General features: G+C 35.7%; 1 protein-coding gene across 2 annotated transcripts; it reads left to right on the top strand.

The window, feature by feature from the left end:
* Positions 1-354: 354 nt before the first annotated feature.
* Positions 355-20,786, top strand: fam107b (family with sequence similarity 107 member B). Of its 2 annotated transcripts, none has more exons than XM_026287242.1 (4): positions 355-519; positions 14,356-14,533; positions 19,539-19,695; positions 19,777-20,758. In XM_026287242.1, the coding sequence occupies exons 2-4, from the start codon at positions 14,406-14,408 to the stop codon at positions 19,894-19,896; spliced, it is 405 nt and encodes a 134-aa protein (XP_026143027.1). In that variant the 5' UTR covers positions 355-519; positions 14,356-14,405; the 3' UTR covers positions 19,897-20,758. The 2 variants fall into 2 exon arrangements, with proteins under 2 accessions (XP_026143027.1, XP_026143026.1); XM_026287241.1 differs by lacking the exon at positions 355-519 and adding an exon at positions 13,241-13,380 and having other exon boundaries at positions 19,777-20,786.
* Positions 20,787-22,321: the final 1,535 nt, after the last annotated feature.

The following is a 22,321-nucleotide window of genomic DNA, read 5'->3' as shown; positions in this document are numbered from 1 at the left end:
ATAGTTATGAAACTGTTATAATGAAATTGCCTCAGTTTTGAAGGCTCTTCTGTCATCATTTATTGCCAGTGAATGGAAGAGAACAAAACGGCAAAATTTAACATTCCTTCCTTTGTGCAACTAAAAAAACAACACAAAAGTGAGTAAATGATAGAAAAATCATTTTTGGGTGAACTATTCCTTTAATATATATTCGCATTTGCTTTGTGTACGCTGCATCATTAGTCTCCGCCCACCGATACTGCGCCACGCCCAGGCCGCTCTCGGGGTCTCCCCTGCTGATGAATAATCATGAGGTAAATGGGCGGAGCGTCGCATGTGACTTATGCGCCCCCCACTCCAAGTATTAATTTACATTTCTAAGGGTCCTGTCTACAACTGAACAGTTTAGAAGAGAGAAAACGACAGATTTAACAGACACACCTTCATAACAGGAGAGATAAACTGATGCCTTTTCTTCTTCTGAGGTTCAGCTGAAGTCACTTGCCACAGAAAAGTATCGCTCAGGACTGATTTGAGGTATGTGTGTGCTTGAATTTGTTTCTGTTTTCGGGACGCTTTGCATCAAAGCGCGTTATTTGTCCTAATGGAAATGAGACGCGCGTTATTGGAAACAATGTTTACGCACACAATCAAGTGATACATTGATTACAAAGTAAATGTATCGGACAATAGATCGAACAACGAGCAACAGAACAATAAAGCGCTCAAATCACGCGCTTCACAACGCAGAAGAACAATGGCAAACAAATGTTTGAAATAATGAAAGTAGGCGTGTTTCGTATTGGGCTACTGTGTTCACAAGTTAAAATAATGACATATTATTTTTGTTTAAATAATCAGTTATTAATATTTTTGAATAATACACTTAGTACATTTATGTTAATGCAATTCAGTAAATAAAAACATGAGTAATATATTTTTTTTTGTATATTACTTAATCTATCCAGCTGCTGTATGTACTGTATAGATAGATATGTCTGTTGTAAACATTTTTATTTTTGCATTCTAAACATATAAATAGATAGATAGATAAACAGAGATATTTCTGTTTTAAACATTTTTATTTTTGCATTCTAAACAAAGTGCTATTTTTTTTTTTTTAAGAATAATGCATGCAGGTTGAGTAAAAAAATTAAAATAAAAAATAGAGTAGTTCAGTCAGCAATTCCAAGCACATGGGACGTGTCATGTCTTGTCTTGTCTTGTCCTGTCATGTCTTCTCTGTAGAACAGTGTCTCCTATTAACTGTCCAAGATTTTCATTTTAAGTTTATTTTGTCTTATTTATATGTTAGACCTTTTCATTTAATATGCAAACTATAGATGAGCTTTATAATATTTGTATATTTAAAAAAAACATTTTTTTTTTTTACAGTAAATATCATGTCCAGACAAACACAGTCTGAGAACATATTGCACAGTGACTGTGACTATAAGATTGGTTTATTAGTGGTAGAGATGTTGTAGTATATGTTCAGTATGATCATATTGAAATGGGTTTTCAGTATTGGAGGGGAATGTTGGGGGTAGGGAGGGGTTGGTTCCGAGTCCGACCACATGTGTTTGCAATTTGGAGGCTGTTTTGTCAAACGCCTTACATCTGTTTTCTGATCTTTGAACCAGTCCCCCTACTAGTGCTAGTGAAGTCTATCTCTGTATCTGTTTCTTTCTCACACACACACACACACACACACAAACACACACATACTATCATTCTGTGTGTGGTTTCCGTTGTGTATAACCATGAATGTGACAGAGAAAGTGAGATACAAAGAGTCATGACTTTAGAGTTCCCGTACATGATGATGCTTGTCCCTTGAGGATGAGTAGGACAGTGGAATTGAGTGATTAGGGGTTCTCTGGGTAGTCACACGGTGTCCTCAACCTTAAAACTGCATTTAGGTCATTAGTGGGTTACATTAGGTTGTTTCGTTAACATCCTGTCTTAACTGTTCTAACTAGTACTTTCATACCGTCTCTTACTTGAGGGTCAGCCAAGGGTAGATTCTGCTTCTTTAATCTGACCTTTCTCAACAGATTTCCTTTGAAATATAGTGATTTAATATGTGGATGTACTTTGGCATGGTTATTAAAGAAGAAAGAGTTGACTAATGAAATACAGCTTCTAAAAGAAATGTATTATCAATGCATTTAAATATTAACCTAAAAAAATGATATGTTTGCTTATTTAATTTCCTGTTGAACTGGGAATGTCCTTTTGCTGGAATTACCTTTTTTTTTTTTTAGCTATCTGGACACTGTGAGTCAGCAGCACATATAGGTCTAGACTGAATTTTGTCTACACTGCATTTTGAGTGCATGCTGGCGTGCATTTATATGCAGCATATTGATTAACCTAATGAACATGTTGCTCTAGAGGAACTTCTTCCTCTTGTGGGACAGTGCTGCTTCTCTACACTTGATATGCATTAATATGGATCTTTGTTTTGTTCCGTATGTTCACGTGTGTGTGTGTGTGTGTGTGTGTGTCTCAGTGCTTTTCAATGTGCTTTGTTCTGTTACAGCAGAGCTGTTCTTTGACAGTTCTCTTTGTTTCCCGCTTGTCTGCTCATTTATAACTCACGCCTTCTCTTGTATCTCATATACATATTATAAATTATGAAAATACTACATTTTAATATGACTGCATATGTCACACAAAGGATTCTGAGCTATATCTGCTCATTAAAGCATGATGCAATATTCATTTAGGGTTTGAAATCATAAAGCGCGGGGTGCATGTTTATGTTCTTTGTTTCTCGTTTCCATGGATTTCCACTGTGACGTTGACACCCAGGGGCTGGACTTGGAGCTGTTATGCTAAACAGCTTGCGTTGATGTTTTGAAGAATGGGTTGGCATTGAGATTTGTTGTTTAGTTGATAGTTTAAGACGGGAAATCGTAGAACAGATAGTTTGCATTCATTATTTTGTCAGATAGAAGTGCATACTGTGTTTTTGTTGGAGCATGAACAAAGAGTTTTGCCCCGAACCCGTTATTAATGTCTCAAGCGTCTTTGGCATAATGTTTGGTTGAGAGGCAGAAGAGAATGGAGAAGTGAGATAATATGCAGTTACATGTGTTGTGCCAGATAACGGTTTGTTTTTAATGAACACATGCGTAGAATATCTTGTGCATTTTGAGTAAGAGAAATCATCAGTGGGTGAATAAATCTGGGTTAGGATGGGATTCATTTAGCGTAATGTTTAACAGAATCATAGTTGCATCACTGAATTAAAATGGTTTTAATTTCAGATTTGAATTATGATATAGGAAATTGCATGTTGTTTTCTTTTTGTCTTCTTGTGGTTATACTTTGTGTTATTTATGCCACCATAAAAGCTTGTGTCTAATCTGTAGCATTTGCATGTTTGCCCATGAGTTTAGGTGTATGTGTATGTGTGTGAATTATAGATCTGCCGTGTAATCCAGACACGGACAGCTGTCTGTAAATCCTTTAGTCGGATCTGACCAATAGCTGTTTGGCATTCTGTTGCTGACATTGATTCTCCTCTTTTTGAATCAAACAAAGAAACATGACAATCAGATACCTATTCTTCTCTCTCGCCCCATGCGCTCCAAGAAAGCTCACAGGGCACAGGGAAGGCTACACTAATGGATACTCAGTCTGATTCATGACCACAAGATAAATCTTAGATCTAAATCAGGATGCCACAAACTCAATTCATATTGTCCTAATAGAAGCACAAAGTGCTTTAGGAGTGATGTTCCATTGTAAATATAAGTAGATCTTTTGTCATGTAAAGAAATGTTGGTAGGGAAGGATGATACTAAGGTGTTCTAGGTGGTTCTGTGACGATGTTTTAGATAATGGTAGGGTGTTCTAGGTGGTTGCTAAGCTTGTTGCAATTTAATAGGGTGTTTTAGGTGGATGCTAGGGTGTTCTAGGTGGTTGTAAATTGCAAGGATGTTCTAAGTGGTTACTAGGTTGTTCTAAATGGTTGCTAGGGTTTTCTAAGTTGTTCTAGTTGCAACAATGTTCTAGGTGGTTGTAAATACCAAGAATGTACTGGGTTTTTTGAATGTTGTAAACAACTGTAAAGGTGTTCTAGGTTTTTAGTAGAATGTTCTAAATAACTGCTAGGATGTTCTAGGTGGTTGCAAGTTGCTAGGGTGTTGTAGGTGGTTACTAACAACTGTTTTATGAACTGTCATGCAATTGTTGGTCTGATTGCTCTTCAGCAAGTGAGATTTTTTGAGGTATCATTAATGTCCGTAGCACTGATGGTGCATAAGTTGAATAACTAGGGTTACATGTTTGTTTTAGGCTATATTTCTAACCCTAGTGTGAGCAATATTGCAGTACTTCTCTTGTTTGAGCAACACTAATAGTGATACTTGCCTTAGCAGGAAACACTAGTAACAAAACCTGCTGTCTGTTTTTTTTAGCAGACACACAAATGCCATGCAGACACCTGTAGTTTTTTTGTCAGTCAGGTTAAATGCATCTGTCTGTGCGGACAGACAACGCTAGGTCAGCAGTCTCTTTGGTGGCTTATTCTCTTCATCATGAAGGCAGCAGTTGGCTTTCGGTTGTGTTGCCCCTGTGAGAGGAGTATTAAAGTTTATAGACTGTCCTATACGTCCTCTGTATTAAATTGCAATTGTGGATTGTGTGTTTTTATAATTTCTTTCACATTAAGTCATAGTAGAATAAAATAGGATTGGAAATGATGAGGGAATGATATCTAGTAATGACGAAATATAGATTCGAAGTCATGTTGCTCACATGAGCACCATGGATCAATGTGTCAATCTAGTGTGGTTTTTCATTACTTGAAATCATTGGTTAGTAATCCTAAACGTTGCATGCTTATACATGCATTCACACACGTCCCCAAACATACAGCACCTCTCACATGCCCCTTTAACATAAGCCCTGACCCAGCAGGTGCTGGCCACAGCTGAGCAGAATCAATGGCCTCTCTGTTCCGCCCTCTTTGTTATATAGCGCACAGTTGCTGGATTGCTCATATACATACTCAAACACACCTGACCCTTTCTGGACAGTTGACGCACCCCTGATAACATCCTCATATGGACAGGGGGTTCAACGGTGACCTGAGCAGGAAGATGATGGTTTAGTTTAGCTTAAACCGTTTGACTTAAAGAGATAGTTCACCCAAAAATGATAATTCTGTCATCAATTACCCATCATTAATACCCTCATGTCATTCCAATTGTGTGTGGATTTATTCTGCGGAACACAACTGTAGGTATTTTGAAACTTTTTGTTTGTTTAAAAAAATTCAAAATACATTATTTTGTGTTCCATACTAGAAAGGAAATCATACATTCATACAGAATAACATGAGGGTGAGTAATTGATGACAGATTTACAGTTTTGGATGATTTATCCCTTTAAATGAAAACTCCACTTAAAAAAAAGGCTCATTTTCAAACTCCCCAAGTTGTAAAACAGTTGAGTTTTACTGTTTTCAAATCCATTCAGCCGATCTCTGGGTCTAGCAGTAGCACTTTTAGCTTAGCTTAGCATAGATCATTGAAACTGATTAGACTGTTAGCATCTCGCTCTAAAATGAGCAAAGAGTTTTAATATTTTTGCTATGTAAAACTTGACTCTCCTGTAGTTACATCGTGTACTAAGACTGATGGAAAATGAAAAGTTGTGATTTTCTAGGCTGATATGGCTAGGAACTATGTTCTCATTCTGGCAAAATAATCAAGGAACTTTGCTGCCGTACCATGGTTGCGCAGGCGCAGTGATATTACGCAGCGCCTGAAAACAGGCTTATAGGAAGTTACCTAGCTGGGACTATTTTCAGGCACTGCATAATATCACTGCGCCTGCTGCACTTATGGTACGGCAGCAAAGTTCCTTGGAAATTAGATTATTTAAAAAAAAAAAGTGGAGTGTTCCTTTAAGACCAGTAAGATATATATATATATATATATATATATATATTTTTTTTTTATAATACAGGCAAATATTAAGTTAAAACTGCTACTGATCTCTGCCCTAGTCAGTTTACATACACAACATGTATTCTGTCAATATGTTTACAATGCAGTTATGATCATGTTACAGCAGTTTTTTCATAGTCAGCTATTATCCAAATATACATGACACAATGTGTAATCAAATATTTGCAGAAATAAATATTGATAATTGTTATTTATTAATGAAATATTGCAATGTTTGTAATAAATAATATACACTCATACTGTACATCATAAAGGAAAAAAGATTCTCACAGTCACAATTTCCATTTCATACCAGCTGTGAATGAATGATGATGAGTTTCAACTTTGTAATTTAGAGCAAGTGCACAATGCTGAGTCCATTTGCAGTTTGATTAATGTGTATAGCCTACACCATGGATTAAATATTGCTATATTGCTTTAATCTGACTGCCATTAATGTTTTAAATGCATGTAAACTTTATTATTGTGTGGTTTATAGATGCCTGAATGCCATATATCTATTTAATTTTTTTTTTTAGGTTGTCAAATTCACTGTGTGTCTATTAGAAAGCCTTTGCAGGTTCATCACATTCCAGTGTTGTGACACAGCTTGGTGTTGCATTCACTGAATAATCTCTATTCATGCAGTTCTTTGGAGCTTCCTTTCCGCAGACCTCTCTAACAACACACACACACACACACACACACGCAAAGCCAACACAATCTATAACTGATAATACTAGCACTGTACATTCAATTCATTGCAGTATTATTTTACCCTCACTTATGACTGTCATAAGACAGGTTTTATACTCATTTGGTATTTGGTCACAGCTAAATCAAGCGAAGAACAGAAACCGATTCTGGTGAATAAAAAAAAAGATTTGTGGTGTTGGTGGTTGAGGGAAACAGGAAGTGATTTTTTCCTTTACAGTTCTCACTAAGCCCCCTCAGGATTGAAAAGAGGCACAAATGAGTGTGTTTAGCAGTAGGAGGTGGTATGACGGATGTTTGAACACAGATTATGTGATCTCGAGGATCTAGTTAATTGTGACCCACACAACCAGTTGAGAAATTTAGGTTATGCACTAGTGTTTCTTGTGTATTTATTGCATATTCATGATAGATTTGTATCTGTTGGTAATTTGATACTGTGAAATAAGACACAGTAACAGATAGAATATTAAAAAAAAAGTGTTAAACCAATGAATAGCACCTAAATGTGCAATTGAAATTGCACTGTTCTTGTACTCTGCTTACTGACAATAAAGTTGAATCTAATCTAAAATTGGTGAGGACTTTTTTTTTTTTTTTGCTTCAGACAATGTCTCCTTTTAATCATTTTGTGAAACTATTTAAAAGATATATTGTTTTTTAATTTACATCTTTAAGGCTTTTAAATACGTGAAATCCTGAGAAATGAATCTTTAAAGTGATAAATCATGATAAAGTTGCTTAATGTGGTGACAGTTGGTGTGGAGGGCAAAAACTCAAGTTGACATGGGAAAAAAAGCTTTGTTTGTTTATCATCTTGTTTGGTTTTTGATACTGTATTGTGTCACAGGTCTGAGAAATTGTTAAAGTGGTCATAGAAAGCTAAATTATGACACATTTGGTTCAAACACCATTGACTAACATTACTAGCAAACATGGAGAACAATGAGATGATTAAAGAAAATGCATAATATGAGACTTCCATTTGTACCTGTACACTTGTACGCATTATTAAGCGTTTCCTTTCCCCAGTGTGCAACATTGACCCGACATCTCATCACATGACCCAATTCTCTTGTGGGTTACTTAAGGTCATGCTTTGAAATGCCAGAGGTCTTGCCTTAACCCGGACCAGGAAATGAAAATAATTCCAGTCTTTCATCCGGATCCAAAATGTGACGATTGTACATCAACAACTTTTCAGTAATCAGTCCTATTAAATTATTGACAAAGCGTTTTGTTTTTGACATCCATAGCCACCAGAGAGCAGCACACATAAATGTTATTTTTATTTTCAGTTCAGCAGGAGAATGTTTCAGTCCAGATGCATTGCTTGCTTTTTGACCTGATTCATGTGTTTATCAGAGCTCTTCTCCACAGCAGCAGATACACAACCCCCACAGCAATGCCCAGGTGCATCCACAGATGGCACGAGTCTTGGTGTTTTGTCTCAGCATTGGCATATGGACTGAATCAGTTTTTGCTGTTATTTTATAGTTTGACTGTACTGTAACAAGGTTGTGCTTTATACAAGTGACTTGTTTTAAGGACAATAGGTAGCAGTTTAGGCCTCAGTCCCTTTGCTGTGGAGTCCATTTATCGTTTGTTTTTCATTTGAATGCTCAATGTGATGGAGATGATGCAAGCAGTTTAATGTTAATAAGATGAAGTGTCTAACCTCTGACCCTTCAAGCGGAGCCCATAAATGTTTATTTCTGTCTCTCCTCTGTGCTATGGGAACCCCTTAGTTTATGGGTTTTAACATTTTTGCATTGGCCCAGCTAAGGAAATGGAAGAGATTGAGCTTAAAAAATCAGTTTAGGATAAGTGTGACTGTTTTTGCCATTGTCTTCTACCTTTGAGAACCAAACCTTTGTGTTTGTGCATGTATTCGCTAATTAAGATATAATATCTGTCATTATTAATGAATTATTTAGAATTTTGAAATACAGATTTAAAGAATGTAAACACTGTTTATAGCATCTGTTGCATATAAAATAAGTATATCAAGTATTTCAATTAACACACACATTTTTTAATTGTTTCAATCAATAACAAGTCAAAGGATTAAACAAGCTTCTGTTAATTGAAATAAAGCTGACATAATGTAAAATTTAAATAGAAGATGAAAACATAAATGTACACATTTATATATATATAAAATAGCACATAACACTCACTAAAAATTGTGCTAAAAAGTTCATTTCAAATGTAAATAAATACTGTAATAATACGTGAATGACACCAAAATAACACATGCCTCAGTTCGTAAAAACAAGCAAAATTGCATTTACTGTATACTTGCTCCATACACTTTTAGATTAAAGTGTGTAATTGTCAGTCCATTTGTTTGTGTAGACAGTTATGTCATTTTTTGTGGGGATATTTAGCCTTGACTGTTCTTTTAAAGGATTAAATGCAATCATGTTTAGATCTATAGCTGGTTAGTGGCAGTCTGATTCATTCCTATCAAGGGAAGACAGGCGTTTCATGAGAAAATGAGGGGGAGAAATGAATCGTTTGGAGGACTGTTGATACGAATTGATACCTCTGTGGTCTGTAATGAGTGTCGGGTGGGACGTGGAGTGGGGGATGGTCCGGAAAGCCAATTATGCTGGAAATGAGGTTTAGTTGTGTTTAGAAAATTGTGTGAGGTATTTCTTATGTGAGTGTTAGGTTAGGAATGAATATGTTTTGAAGAATAGGTGAAAGTGACAGCACTACAGTGCCAGTGAAAGGGATTTTGGGATTGGGGAGGGGCTAATATACTCTCCTGCTGTGTGTAAACGGTGCCCAATAAGGGTCAGATGGTGCTATAGACTGCCAGCTGCTCCCTTCCTCCCTGCATGTCTCGTTCCCTAATGAGAGCGGAACAAAGAAGTGGCATCCTTTCCACCTCCTCCATCTCTCTGTGTGTGTCTCAGTGCTTGAGATCTCCAAAATGTGACCAAAATGGCAAGGGATTTTTTTGAGTTTGTCTGTTTCCTGTTATTGCCGCCCCGTGTCTTCGTCCGAGGTCAGTGTGTGTAGGCACTGGAGAGATGACTGGAAAAGGAAGCTGAAGGTGCGCCCGCCCTCTGGTCTGTCCTTGTTGTAGGTCGGAAAATCACAAAAACAACTGCATACTTGGCCGTATTATTAAAAGTATTGCAGCAATCTATATTGAAATCCCCTATATCATCATGCTCCCATTGTAAGCTTGTGATTTTTGGATGTCATGTTTAAAACAACCACATGACTCTTATCAACCGTAATGATCTAAGTATGTAAACATACTGAAATCATGATGCTGCTGTGTGATCATTTACAGTAATGGTTAGTGCTCAGAAGGAGGTGTGGGTGATTTCCTTTATGCAGTCTTCCAGCTTTTTATCGTGGAAGTGTGTAGGCATGTGGGTTTGTGCAATTTTAATGCATGTGTATGTGTAGGAGAGGGTTAATAAGGGCCATCCAAGTCATTATGAACTCTTTGAAATAAATTTGTTCAACCTTTCCAGTGAACTCTACTTTTTAGTTTTTTATTGTCTTAATGATACGTTTCTAGAGAACCAGGAAATGTAGTTTCCATGTTATTACTACTACAGTTTAAAATAACTGTTTTCTGTGATGACATTCATGTGATGACTAAGCTGAATTTTCAGCATCATTACTCCAGTCTTCAGTGTCCCATGATCCTTCAGAAATTATTTTAATATGCCAATTTGTTGGTCAACAAACATTTCTTATCAACATTGAAAACAGGTTTGCAAATCAGTTTATGGAAACATCATTTAGAGGATTCTTTGAATATAGAAAGCAAAAAAAAAACAAAAAAAAACATGTAGCCTATACATCATAAATGTCTTTTGACTCTCACTTTCAATCCATGCTATAAAATATTACAAAAGATCTTGTATCAGATTGTTATTCTTCAGAATGATAAAGACCATTTAATTGTTTGTTTTTTTAGTGTTTGGGCATAATACATGCCAATTCTTTTGACTATCAAATTGGCAACATTGTTGTTTTTGCATCCTAGTACCAATAAATGGTCTTTTTGGATCAGAGAGGAAGTTTTGAGTTTTGAAAGTTACAGCGAAAGTTATGTTGCAATGAACTACGATATGCCCTACCAAGGTCACACACATTGCCTAATTTTTAAGACCTACCATATGAATTCAATTTGCTTTCTTGATCTAACTTCAGCTTTAAGTGGAGCATGAACAAAAGCACTGTGGCTTTTAATCATTAATGCAAATCTGGCTGATATGCATGATCGCTCATATGCATTGTGATGTCAAATGAAAGCTGTCCCCTACATGTGCAAGTCTGTGTGCTGGAACAAGGTACAAGACTGAAAACTGGTAAACAGATGCCAGCCAAACACCTCCAGTCCTACTTAATGACTGACTAGTTTTACAAGCATTCCTGTAGTACTTACATGCACAAACACAGATGTGCATGCAGATATATGCACTGATGCATCATTATCAATGCACAGTATGAACGTTTATGGAAATGACTGGTGTGTTAATGCTCAGCCGTGGACACACCCTTGTGCTTAGTGTTGTGGTGGTCACCATAGAGATGTCTGTGCCCTGCTTAGGCTTGAAGAGTACAGCTCTGTAATTAAAAGCTGGATGTGGGCCTTTTATTAAACGCACTTGTCCTGCAGGGCTCCTTTTTGCACAGACTTAGGCTTAAAAGCAGTGCACAATAAATGCAGAATTTGTTGGTGATACTGTGGCATGAAGTTTGCAGTTCACACTACAGTGTTAGTTTGCGCATTATTTTTTATAAATGGTCAGTTATGTGCCTGTTAAAGTGATAGTGCATGCAAAAAGGAAAAATCTGTAATTATTTACTCAGTCTCATGCTGTTACAAATCTGTATGGCGGACTTTCTGCACAACACAAAAGTCAAATAATTATTTGAAACATTTCTGAAATTAAAGTGAAGCAGATGAAGTTTTGAAAAGCACTGTAAAAGTGTCATAAAAGTGATCTATGCGACTTGAGGAGTATGTTTAAGCCAAATAAGTCTGTGAGAAAGAAACGGAATGATAGTCTTTATTCACTGATAAGCTTATCAATAACCACATTGTGAAGACTGCTGATAGGAATCAGCACATTAAAACAGAGAACTGTGAACAGAGAATGCTGTGTTGTTACCTGAATGAACATGAGGGCGAATAAGTATTTTACTCACCCTCTTTTTGTTCCAAACCTGTATGAGTTTCTTTCTTCTGAAGATAAGAAGATATTGGTAAAGTTGGTAACCAGTTGCTGCTAGCCATCGACTTAATTTTTGTTCCCCATGCAATGGAAGTTAATGGGAACCAGCATCTGCAACAGTTAACAGAATTCCTCAAAACATCTTATTTTGTGTTTAACAGAAGAAAGAACCTCACAGGTTTGAACAACTTGGGTGAGAGAATGATAACATCATTTTCATTTTGAAGTGAACTGGCCCTTTAACTAGATAAGATCAAAGTAGCCGGCCATACTGACTTGAGAAATTATACTTCTTGTTCTTTAGACTTTGTGAAACTTTAACATTTCAACACAGTGCAATGTTAACAGGAACCACTCTTCTGTTGAATCTAAAAGGAAAGTTTGAGAGCAGATACAAACATTAAACAGCGGCATTTGACGCAAAACATTAGAATAAAAGCACCACTGTCCAGTTTCACTAAGGTGTTCTTCCTGAATGCTTAATTAATTACTGGATATAAATAATATTGAGATGATATACCAAATGCGCTAGCAAACAACTCAAAATATATTGCAATAAAACACGTTAGTTGCAACTCATTTAACTTGCATGTATTTAAGCAGTGACCAAAGTTAAACTGGCTGTCTGTCTGCAAATATATGGCCAACGAAGAGTTTGGGTTTTGTCCTTGAGGAAGTGCTACACACTTCAAATAGCGACATAAATTACCCTTGAGGCATCAGGATATGTTTGGAATGTCCTCATGTTGTTTAAAATGAAATTACGTCATGCCAAGAACAACCCAGTTGTTGTGAATCACAGATTGTTGGTAAGCGTGACCTCTAGTGATCAGCAGATGAACTGCAGCTCACAGCGTGTACTAATTTCACGTGTCACGACTTTTAATTTGTAATAAACCACAGTATTGTTATGGTAATTCTTTCATGGGTTGATATAAATGCAGCATGTCACCTTTCATATTTATGGTTTTGCCTGTGTGCTGAAAACCTGCATCCTTACTCTAAATCAATCCATTCTAATTCAGTTTAGAAGATTATAAAATGATTATGAAAATGATACACACATTAACGTGTTAGAAAAGAACACAAATGTATGAGTGCCCTGAAATATGCATTCCACTAGCCCCATCACGTTCAATATCTTCGTTCTTTTAATAGCTCTAATCTCAAAGTTGATCTTGTATATGGAAACAGACCTGTTTTTGTCATTTTATTGATGTGTTGTGACCACACTCTTTGGTGTTTATATCACGACTCAGGTGATAAAAGATGGAAAGGGCTGTTTGAGAGCGGTTCTGCCAGGGGTGGGTGGGCTGTTAGATAATAAACCATCAGGCGGAGTCAAAAGAGCTGTTTATAGAGCACAGCAGCACTCCGTCAGAGATCCAGAGCTGCAGTTTCATCTAGCTGTGGGAAGTTGTGCTTCATATCCTGAGATTTTAAAGAACAGTCAAACGCAGAGATGACTACCATGTTCAGATACCCCGTGTTTCCAGTCCTTCCAGGTGAGATTAGTTAGGGGAAATAACATGGAAATACATTTTAAGGCAAAGCAGAGTAGCACTTACTATATTATATTATTTGTATTAGTAGTAATTATTAGAATAGTTAAAGAAAAAATACTCTGTTGACTTATATGTATTTAATGCATGTTGGCTCTTGCTTGTAATTTCACATTGTCTGGATGTGTGTCACACTTTTATCAAGGGTTGTGATCATGTTTATTCATGATATAGTTGATCAGCCTTTTTAACTGATATGGAGCTGTGTGCTGAATGATACACGCTGGTTTGTGAGTGTAAAAATAATGACTAGTATCCGGCTATAAACAAATAATCGTGAGATAACAGTCACATGGGTTTGTCTTTCATCATGTGTTTAATGATAAACCAGACTAAGAGAGATTTATTCATTCTCTGATATGGCAGTTTCAGTGAAACTAAAAGAATGGCTTTCCCCTATATATCCTATTACTGTTATTATTTAGAAATTTTGGTTTTACCTGGAAAGCAGTCTCTCCTGGTTATAGTGTGATTATATGCACATATTATACAAAAGCCTGTTATTTTGTCTCCTGTTTTTGCCCCTATGATTTGGGCTAGCTTTTTATATTATTTTATTTAGTATTTTGGACATTAAAATGCAAAGGCTTATGCTTTTTAAACACTAAATCTGTCTAATATTTGTCGTAATGTTTTTGTGGAGTGTGTCTAACTGTCTAAGTAAGTCAGTAAACACTGATGAAGATGTTGTGATGCATCTTATGGTTTTGTCAGGACTGTTGTCTGTGTACTATTGGTGTCTGAAATTAGTTTTTAAATCGGTATTTTACAATCGGTTAAGTTGTTTCTGATCAGATTAGTTTCAGTTTTTTTTTTATAAAAGGAAAAATTAAAAACATTTTAATGTAACTGCTAATATAAATGTAGCAAGGTTGTAACAGATGTTAAAATTGATGTATTTACATGGGGTTTTCTCAGGTCTGGACCAGACAGATATACCAGAGGGATTGTCCCGTGCGCGGAGCATTATGGCAGAGCCAGACTATATGGACGGTGATAGCGATGAACTCATCAAGCCCAAGAAACTCCTCAACCCAGTGAAGTCCTCCAGAAATCACCAGGACCTACACAGAGAGCTCCTTATGAACCAGAAAAGGTGATGCACACACAGCCTACATTAGATCAGCTCTCCTACACTACACTACTTCTATCACTTTACATATACTGTTTCTTTTTGGCAAATCTATCGGAACACGCTGTGTGGACACTTTACATTACTTAGATTAACAAATTAACTTTACATTTTGGTTTTATTCAATCTGTATTTTGAGCAGCTACTTACCTAATAAATAAGTGCATATTAAATATGTGACAAGAAAGAGGGCCACAGAGTGATATGACCTGAAACTACTAACATAGCTATATTGGAAATACAGTCATTATATTGAAATATTTGACCATATTTGATCACAGTTGACCAATCAGAATCAAGTATTCTGTAATAAATGCCTGTTTGACTTTTTATGAGTCATATAAAGATATATTTCTGTCATTCCACTTTTGCATATTTCTCAAATGAGTTCTTAAAAAGTAAAAAGTAAGTCATTCTGAAAGCTGATTCTGCTCTAGAGGAGTTTCTGGATGGGATGAATGATTCCCCCCCGTCAGATCTGTCTGTGTTTGTGTGCGGTATCTAGGCAGACAGGAAGCAGAAAAAATGCATGGAAACAATAAGTTTGAGTCACTTGTTTTAGCCCTCTCATTTTTTTTCTGCTCTGTCTCTCTCTATCTCATTGGTGATTAATTGTGACAGCAAGGGTATACACATGCTCTCTATTATGTAAAGCAGTTTTTTCTTTTGCATTTGAAAGTTATTAGAACGAACCCTTGAGGATAAAAGTTGTTCTTGTAGCTTTGATATGAATAAGAACAGACAAGTCACAACAAGTCATATAACACACACACACACACACATTCTACCAGCATGATTATATAAAATCCTGTCCATTGGTTCTCACCGCCCACATTAGTTGAGCATGAAGAGAAGAGTTTGTAGAATTCCTGCAGACAACGGAATCCTCCGTTGAAGATTTATTCCAGTAATACATAACTAGGTGTATGTGTATACTTTGGCAGTTTCCAGGGAGTGCAGAAAATATTTGAGTCTTTGTTACCTTATCTTGTTACAGATTTGCAAAAATGACAGTGTGGCTTGTAGGTGATATTTTGGACTTGTTGAGCATCTGTGAATTGAAATACACAACACAGAGACTGCAAATAACATTACATTAGTTAAACATCCTATCTGCTTTTATTGACAAATAAATTTGATGAAAAAAAAAAGTTAAATTGTCATGACCACATGATGATTAGTATTTTATTTTATTTTATTTATATATCCAATACATTAAATTTTTTTGCATAAATGCTTTATATATATATATATATATATATATATGTAGTATTTTATATTTATTTATTAACAATATTAAGTAATAAAACAAATAGAATAATATATTATTTATAAATGAATTTACTATTTATTTTTAACTATTTTTTCTTATCATGTATTTTTATCTATTTATTAGATTTTTTGCATACTGTACATCTTGAAATATTATATTGAAATAGAATAAACATAAATAATATCATAAGTTTTATATTTATATATATATATATATATATATATATATATATATATATATATATATATATATATATATATATATATATATATATATATATATAATAAATTATATAAATATATTATTTAAATATTATCCAAGTAAATTTTTATTTTAAATGTGCATTTTATATATACATTTATATATATTTAATAATAAGTAACTTCATGATACCCAACTATAGAATTAGAGATTACACTCATTTTGGGGGAGTCATGGTCCCTGTTAAATAAAATGAATGATCTAATGAAGGGGTATTAATGATGGGGCTGTGGGGTTTCATAAAACCTAATCATTGCAGAGTCCTGAAAATCATGAAGACCCTTGAGAAAGGGGGCCTATAATTTCAATTTACACCCTTTTTGTATTTTTCCTTAAGATGTTACTGAGTCCCACTTGAAAAGGTGTGAATTGGGTGTGTGTGCTTGTTTCGGTTTTGAAGAAAGGGAACATCTCCATAATCTAAATGGTATTAGTTTCAGATGTGGTGCTCAGAGGGATGCTGAAAGATGTAGGGTTACATAAGAAGGATTACAGCATCCCCTTAGACTTTCCTCCCACCCTTTCTCTGTTCCCTTTTCTGACTCCCACCTTCTGTCTGTCGGCCTCCCACCCTGATGTACACTAACACTCAAAGTATTTCTCTACACTCACAATGTTATGAAATCACATCTACATCCAGTGCAGAAGGTGAAGAACACAGAGTGATGGAGAGATAGAGGTCGGGCTATATATAGTCTGTTGCATCTTATATTAGATAATGTATTGGGTTAGGGGGGCCGGGGCGGGCTTTTATGTAATCGAGGCCAGCCTCGTCTATGCTTTATGTTTCTTTTTGTCGCTAGTCATCTGTCTCCTTTTCTTTTTTCTGTTATTTTGCCCAGCTGTCTGTGATAACGACAAAGTGACTGTTTCTAGCAGGCACCAAGGGACCATGGTGTTCCTGTTATATAATCACTGACGACACACGCTGGCGTTCCTGAAGATGTTTGTACCTCAGCAATTCTTAGAACAGAAGTATTTTGAATCTTTTCATCCCAGGTACAAGTCTTAAAGTGAACGTTCTCCAGCAAATTACACTTTCATAGTCATTTACTCACCTTTATCTCACGAACATAACATAAGGTTGTTCAAAACATCATTGGACCCTAGTGACTTTCTCTAGTGACTCATGGACAAAACAACACTTAATGCAAAATGACATGATGGTGAGTAAATGATCACAGAAATTTTATTTTCTTTGTGAACTATCCCTTTATGACCAGTATTAGCAAATCAGTTTGTTATTCTACAGTCAGTTCACTCCAGAAATATGACTTGTTTACTCAAACCCAACCATTGTTCCTGTTATAGCCAGATGACAAAAGAGCCATAAAACCACACCTATAGACAAAAGCACATCCTTATCTTAATAATGGCTCAAATAAAAACAATAAGTTGCCGAAAGCTCACTAGTCAGACTAATGCGCAAACCTGCAAAGCTCAAGAGTGTTTACTTTGGAAAGGCTGCATTTAGACATTGTTTAAGCCTGACTACGGTAATGGGGTTGTTTTTTTCTTGATTTTTCCTTAGATTATTTTAGTTTCGACCGGAATAGTTTAGTCTCAGAGTAGGGAACGGTCATATAATTCAAACCACAAAAGCAGAGTTTTAAGACAAATTGGATTTTAGTTCTATTTTTGGCATGTAAACACATATTAGCTTCGGCCTGGCAACAGAGATTTCTCATGTATCTAATCATTAATCAGAAATGTGCCCTGAATCATAAACAATCATTGTTTCCTCTTATCTTGTTTGTGAAGTGTATCTGGTCTGTAATTGTTCTCATGAAGTTACCTGCACAACAGACACATTCCACTCACGTGATTAATGTCTGATGTGCTTGTGTTGTTCTTTCTTCTCACAGGAGAGAGAACAGTTGGAGGGAGAAAGTAAAATACTGTTCAGAAACTAAATCAGTGAGATGACACAGAAATGCAGAACAGACACAAGTGTTTTTTTCTTTTACACTCACCTGGCAGAGATTCTCATGATTCCGTTTTTTGGAGCCATATAGTTATATAACTGCTGTCCAAATAGCCAAAACATTTCATCTCCCATTTTCTCAGCTCTGATATTCTCATCCGCTCCTCTCATTTTTACTTCATACTAGTCTAGACGAGTCTACAAGTTTTGGAAGGATGGACAAAACTCAACAAGTCTCTGGTGTGCCAGGCAGAGAGCAGGGTTATGTTAAAATACAGCTGGACAGACAGATTTTTGTGTTGTTATCAGTGTTATTTTAGTATTACTTGTAAAGTAGTATTTATTAATATATACTGAATTAACTTTAATTATTGTATTTTTAGATTTAGTAGTTTTATATGCTTTTTTCATGTTTATAATAATAAAAAAATATAGCATTCCTTGTTTTAGCATTTTGAATACTTTAGTAGCACTTATTATTGGTTAATTTTTATTATTGGTCAATTCAAATATTTTGGTCATCTGTTCTGTTCTTCCTCATACCACTTTGAAATAGGCCAATCACATTCATTGGATTTATATTCCAGATATGTTTTTTTTTTTCTGAAATTCAGTACATATGAGCTAACTGGAAGTGTTTCAAGCTTGTTAATTTGGAGAATTACGCAACAGAGATGTCTGTTAAATTAAATAGTTAATCTCCATACACTCTAAATGTACAGCAGCCTCTGGTCATTATAAACCAATTCCAATCCCTAAAACCCACCCAGGAACCCATCCATGCTGGATTACAGTATGTGGGGCAATCAGGATTTTCACAGGGACATGTTCACAGTCATATTATGTAACCCCTATGGATTATTATCACTAAACTGTGTTGGAGTCATCTCATCGTTTGCTCTCTCATTAAATCAAACCTCTGATTGAAATCATGAAATGTAAGGGTGTTATAGTTTTAAACTAACCCCTAATACTAGATTTTACATTTCAAAGTGCTCCATTTGTGCTCAAATTATGCAACTATTTGATGAGAAGTGTTCTGATACTTTTCTAAGCAATCAGAGTTATAGTTTTTTCTGGTGACTGATGATAAAATGAAGGAGCTGTCTAACTATGTCTTACAGTGTGTCCAAAATTGTCTTGAGTAGGTACTACACTGGGAACTAACTTTGCAACCATTAAAAAAGAATATTCTATGTATTATGCTTATGGGCTTATGAATGAAATTCAGGCATACTACATCTGCCATTTTGTTATTGTCATGTGACCTGTCAGTTGCATTGCTTCACTGCATAAACATAGATCCTTTCCCATGGCCTCAGGGGATATTAAAGTGTCCATCGAATGCACGCTTCAGAATTTAGCCAAAATAGTCATTTTGCCTACTGTTTTTCAATATTGTGTAAGGGTGGAAACTTTTGCAGAGACAGTGACCACATAGTTCTTCAGAAAATGTAAAATTGTGGTAATTATTGTCAAATATCTCATCATCTCCAATTTTCTTTTCACAGGGGCCTTGCACCGCAGAATAAACCAGAACTCCAGAAAGTGATGGAGAAGAGGAAGAGAGACCAGGTGTTGAAGGCTCAGAAAGAGGAGCAGGAGGCGCACAAGAAAAGGTCAGACCTTGAGATCGAGCTCATGAAGAGACGAGAAACCCTCGAGCAGGTATGTTTCCTCACGCACAAAGACGTAGATGTTTGATGGGCATGTCCAGAAATTATTGATTGAAATTGTCTTCTTGTTTAGCTGGAATTGGAGCAACATAAAAACGAAGAGGAGCAAGAAAACACCCCAGAGTTTGTCAAAATGAAAAGCAATCTGAGAAGAACCAAACAGGAAGTGGATGGGCAGGAGCGTGCCACCTAAAAACAGTTTCCATGGCATATTTGTTGGGAAATGGATTGGTGTTTGTGGGGATTTCCTGATATTCTTCCCCCATGTGTCCCTATAAAACAAGTGACTGTAGAAGAACGGTTCCTGTTGCCTGCTCGCAGACACAACCAGTATTCACGGAGCCTCTTTTCCTGAACAACGATCACACTTAAAGAGGATTGAAGAATAAACGACACACATACACACAAACTCTTGCACATGGGCGCAGCCTCTTTGCCACTGGTTGACTGGCTTCAAAGAACATGCATGGCGGAACAAACAGAGACCACATGGTTACTTTGTTGGGTATTTTTTTATTTTTTGGAAAAAAGGGGCACATATTATTTTACTATTTTACTATTTTACTTTAAAGACCTGAAATGGGACACTGGATGGACTCTTTTAAGCCAAAACAATCCTCTTTTATTTATGTTCAGTGTAAGCTTTTGTTTGAAAGGGCTTCTCGAGACATTTTCCTATTGGTTGATGTTTAAAGGAAACTAAGTAGAAAGTTCCAACAATGCAAGTTGTGGTTGCATCATGCTTGCTTTTTATGAATTGTAATGTTTGTGCGCTCCCTCTGCTAAATTTCATAAGCAATACTAGTTCTAGTTTTGTGAGTTTTCTTTGCAAATATTTTTGTTACAACTTTTTTCATTAATATGTTACTAATAAGTTAATACATTTTAGTTCAATGTGATATTAAATGCAAGTGCATCTGTTTTCTTTTCACTTGAATGGTAGTTGTTTTCAACCCAAAAAGTTGAAGGAGAACATGAAATGTTTATTAATGAAGAAAGACACGTGGTTTTGTGTAGATTTGAGCCAATAAATAACCACTCCTTGTGTTCCCTTACCTTCTTTTAATAAATATTATTTTATCATGTTGAATTCTTTGTTAATTTGATGTCTATATGAATCTCTGTGTGACCAAGAAGTGCAAGTGATCTTTGAGAAGAAGGCAATTATTTTAAAGGAACAGCTCTCCCAAAAATGAAATTTTGGTTAACATTTACTCACCATCATCAGGCCACCTAAGACATAGTTGATTATGTTTCTTCATCTGAACAGATGTAGAGAAATTTAGCATCACATTACTTCACCACATCACCAATGGATCCTCTGCAGTGAATGGGTGCCATCAGAATGAGAGTCCAAGCAGCTAATAAAAACATATCAATAATCCATGACTAGTCCTTCAATTAACATCTTAAAAAGTGAAAAGCTGTGTGTCTGTACAAAACTATTCCATCATTAAGGTGTTATAATTGTAATTCTAATTCAAAATTCAAAATGTAATTCAAAATTAGATTCCATGATCCATAATAGTGCTTCCTCCAGTAACAAAAAAAATCATCATCTATATCCCTTCACATCAAAATCCACCAACATAATTGTTTAGAACTGTTTTGATATGTATATATTTCCCTCTTGATTCACACAAGATTACTTTTTTCATTGAAGAAAGCAATATTATGGATAGAGGATTCATGTCAGAAGCTATGGATTGAAGTTAAAAATATCTTACAGTTTTTGGCTTGGCAAGATGGTAACTGTTGGCCAAATTTAACTCCTATTCTGATGGCACCCATTCACTGCAGAAGGTCCAATCATGAGCATGTAGATGAATGTCTGACTTTATTGCATGAGTGAATGGAACAACAGCCTGCAAAACCCTGCAACTTTTAAGAAGCAAAGTAGGTGTGAGTCATCTGGAATTTGCATAATAATGTCTGCACCTCCCACGCCATAAAGTGAGACTATCCATATAAAGGGATAATCATAGTCTAAGACTGACCCCTTAGTTATTCATAAAATGGTATCCAAAGCAAAATAAGCACACACACACACAAAAAAAAAATAGACAGAATCTTAATTCCAGGAGTTCTTATGTAACTGTGCTGTGTCAAACAGCTGGCAGCAGAAGTAAGTCTGAGTAAACTGTGTCACAGACACGAAAGCCTTTAGCTGAAATGATCTGATATCAGCCTTTTCTTTTCCGAAGGCTTTGCTGAATAAAACACAATTTAGGGCATTGTGATTTAAAGGGACTTTCCAGCAGTCTATCACACTTTAGTTTGGGGACCAATCCCCACTATTAACTAACTAATAATTATGACTTTTGCCTCAGAAAAACCCTTATTTTCTGATAAAATAGCTGTTTAGTTTAGGTATGGGGCAGGATACACACACACACACACACACACACACAAAACAGAAATTGCTACAAATTAAATAATTGTCACAAACAATAATAAAAATAATAATAAAGGTAAGTAACACATTAAATTAAACAAGAACTTTTATAAAGAAATTGTATTTTCCTGCTTTACTTACACTTCAGAAAACTATTTATATAGGCCCGGGTCGATCAAAAATAAAATCAAACATTTACTATAATAATAATAATAATAATAAT

Source organism: Carassius auratus, chromosome 18 (genome assembly GCF_003368295.1).
Source record: "Carassius auratus strain Wakin chromosome 18, ASM336829v1, whole genome shotgun sequence".
Taxonomy (NCBI): Eukaryota; Metazoa; Chordata; class Actinopteri; order Cypriniformes; family Cyprinidae; genus Carassius; species Carassius auratus.
The sequence above is the reverse complement of the archived record's forward strand: the minus strand, read 5'-3'. Positions and strand labels throughout refer to the sequence as shown.